This window comes from Lottia gigantea, assembly GCF_000327385.1.
Source record: "Lottia gigantea unplaced genomic scaffold LOTGIsca_101, whole genome shotgun sequence".
NCBI classification, from domain to species: Eukaryota; Metazoa; Mollusca; class Gastropoda; family Lottiidae; genus Lottia; species Lottia gigantea.
This window is the reverse complement of record NW_008706772.1, coordinates 711,453-713,707: the sequence shown is the minus strand read 5'-3', so window position 1 is coordinate 713,707 and position 2,255 is coordinate 711,453. Positions and strand designations below refer to the sequence as shown.

General features: G+C 34.9%; 1 protein-coding gene across 1 annotated transcript; it reads right to left on the bottom strand.

Annotated features, from left to right (window-relative positions):
• Nucleotides 1-243: 243 nt before the first annotated feature.
• LOTGIDRAFT_101291 (hypothetical protein) lies at nt 244-1,824 on the bottom strand (the record flags this gene model as incomplete). Its single annotated transcript, XM_009046446.1, has 2 exons — nt 244-593; nt 1,650-1,824. Coding segments are annotated over 2 exons (525 nt in total), but the record flags the coding sequence as incomplete, so codon positions are not given.
• Between the last annotated feature and the right edge of the window lie 431 nt (nt 1,825-2,255).

The following is a 2,255-nucleotide window of genomic DNA, read 5'->3' as shown; positions in this document are numbered from 1 at the left end:
ACCATTATCTGTTTCTCCACCAGTCTGAAGATCTTCATCAACATCATCACTAGCATCAGGGTAGGACTCTTTGTCTTCAGCATCACTTGGTTCATCAGTATCAGAATGATCAGAATTAGATACACCACCCACAGCTCCCAAACTTTCTTCTCTGACCTTTTCTCCCCTTTCCACTACATCTTGTTTAAAACTTTCAGATGACAGATTTCTTATAAAAGCAGCTAATGAATCTTCTTTGATGTCACAAAGTAGTACATGGGTCACTTCACTCTTTGACTTCAATAAATAATTAACAATGGTCTTCACAATTATTTTACAAGCTTCTGCCATTGGATAGCCAAAGATACCAGTTGATATAGCTGGGATAGCAATAGATCTTAGGTTATTTTTATCTGCTGCTTTGAGGCTGTTACAAACAGCATTTTCAAGATGGATTGCTGCCTTTGTGGATCCTTGGTTCCAAATAGGACCAACAGCATGAATAATCTTTTTACAGGGAAGTTGACCAGAACTTCCAACCATCACTTCACCAACTTTAACTTCTCCTTTGGTACTCACATATTCATCACACTCTCTCTGTATTTCATTTCCACCTGGAAAAAGGATACATTTGTCTAAATATTCATTTAACAGTGATAAAACTCTATACCAACTTTTCCCAAAAAATCAACAAAAATATATTTTAGATGTCAGATGATTAAGAACACCTTCATGCAATCATTACCAATGAATATCATTAGAATATCTATGTATTTATCTATGTATTTATCTAGAACCTGGAAGTGACAGTAGTCTAAACAGTTCATTCCTGTTCAACTGTAAGAGCACCTGACATTAGATTTGAAGTCTGAAAAGGGTAACAGATAGTTGATCTCTGGTGAAAAATAAATCTTGAGAACTATTTCTCTTTGGGTGACGCAGAGGCTCAGTGAGTGAGACGCTTGCTCGCTAACCTGAAGGTCTAGGGTTCAATCCCGTCATAGGTCGAGATAATACCTTCGGATTTTTCATTTTTCTCTAGCCCATATGGTGTAGAAAAGTAGGATGTAAAACTCCATTTATTTGATAATTGTATTGTCATGATATTTTGTACCATAACTTGATTTTGTTGTTTTCTGTTCAAGGAATTGTAAAGAGGTTTTCTAAACTTTTTATGTGTATCAGGGACACTGATAGCATCAATTTGCACCATTCCAATTTTCATTCTGACGTCTGTGGTTCTTGCAATTCCAATAAAACTGTTTGATGACGTCACTAATCACAAAATATGCTTCATCACATAAGGCCTTATGTGATTAGTGACATCATTAAATACTTAGTTTTAGTAGAATTGTAGTAACGACAGACATCTGACCGAAACTAAAACTAACGTGTTTTATGACGTCATTAGAGGGGAACTGCATATACAGTGTATATTAATAGTGGAATTGCAAGACCCACAGACGTCGAAATGAAAATTGGAATGGTGCAAATTGATGCCATCAGTGTCCCCAATACACATAAAAAGTTTGGAAAACCTCTTCACAATCCCTTTAATATGAGGCCATCAAGAGGCAATATATAAAAAAAAATTGTAGAAAAATATCAGTTTCCCCAAATTGTCTATGTAGACCCATTGATACCAATATTACAGAAAAAATATCACTTACCCTTCTTAACTATAGCCCCTGCCAGACCTGATATATGTTTTAGATGACCATTAGCAGCATTAACAATAGCATCACAGCTTAAATATCTCATATCAGTCTTCACAACCTCTATCTTCTTATCATTTGGTAATGTCCATGTTCTTAATGGTGGAGGTCCTTCAGATGTATCAGTAGACATTCTTTTCTTTTCTTCAATGATTAGACAATTGCTATCCTCTCCAATGCGGGAAATTATTTCATTTCCTCTTGACTGAGTAAAAAGTGTACCAATACCAATATATTTCAGTAATACAGTGTCAGTTTTGATGTCTTCAATAACTGAAATGATGTTAGATTTACCTCTTTCAACTGCCTTTTTTGTACCCTTCAATTTCCAGGGTAGTGAGTCACAATCAATAGTAAGACAACATTTTTTCTGTATGTCATCAATTTTCTTATAGCATTTTCGTCTTATATAATCCATCTTTGAAACATCACCAGATACAACATCAGTTTTCTCTGTAACAGATTCTAGATAATCTTCAATATGCTCAGAGACTCTACTTACAATACTTGGAACACCGATAATGGTCATTTTTTTTGCCTTTAGATTTGTTTGTATCATAA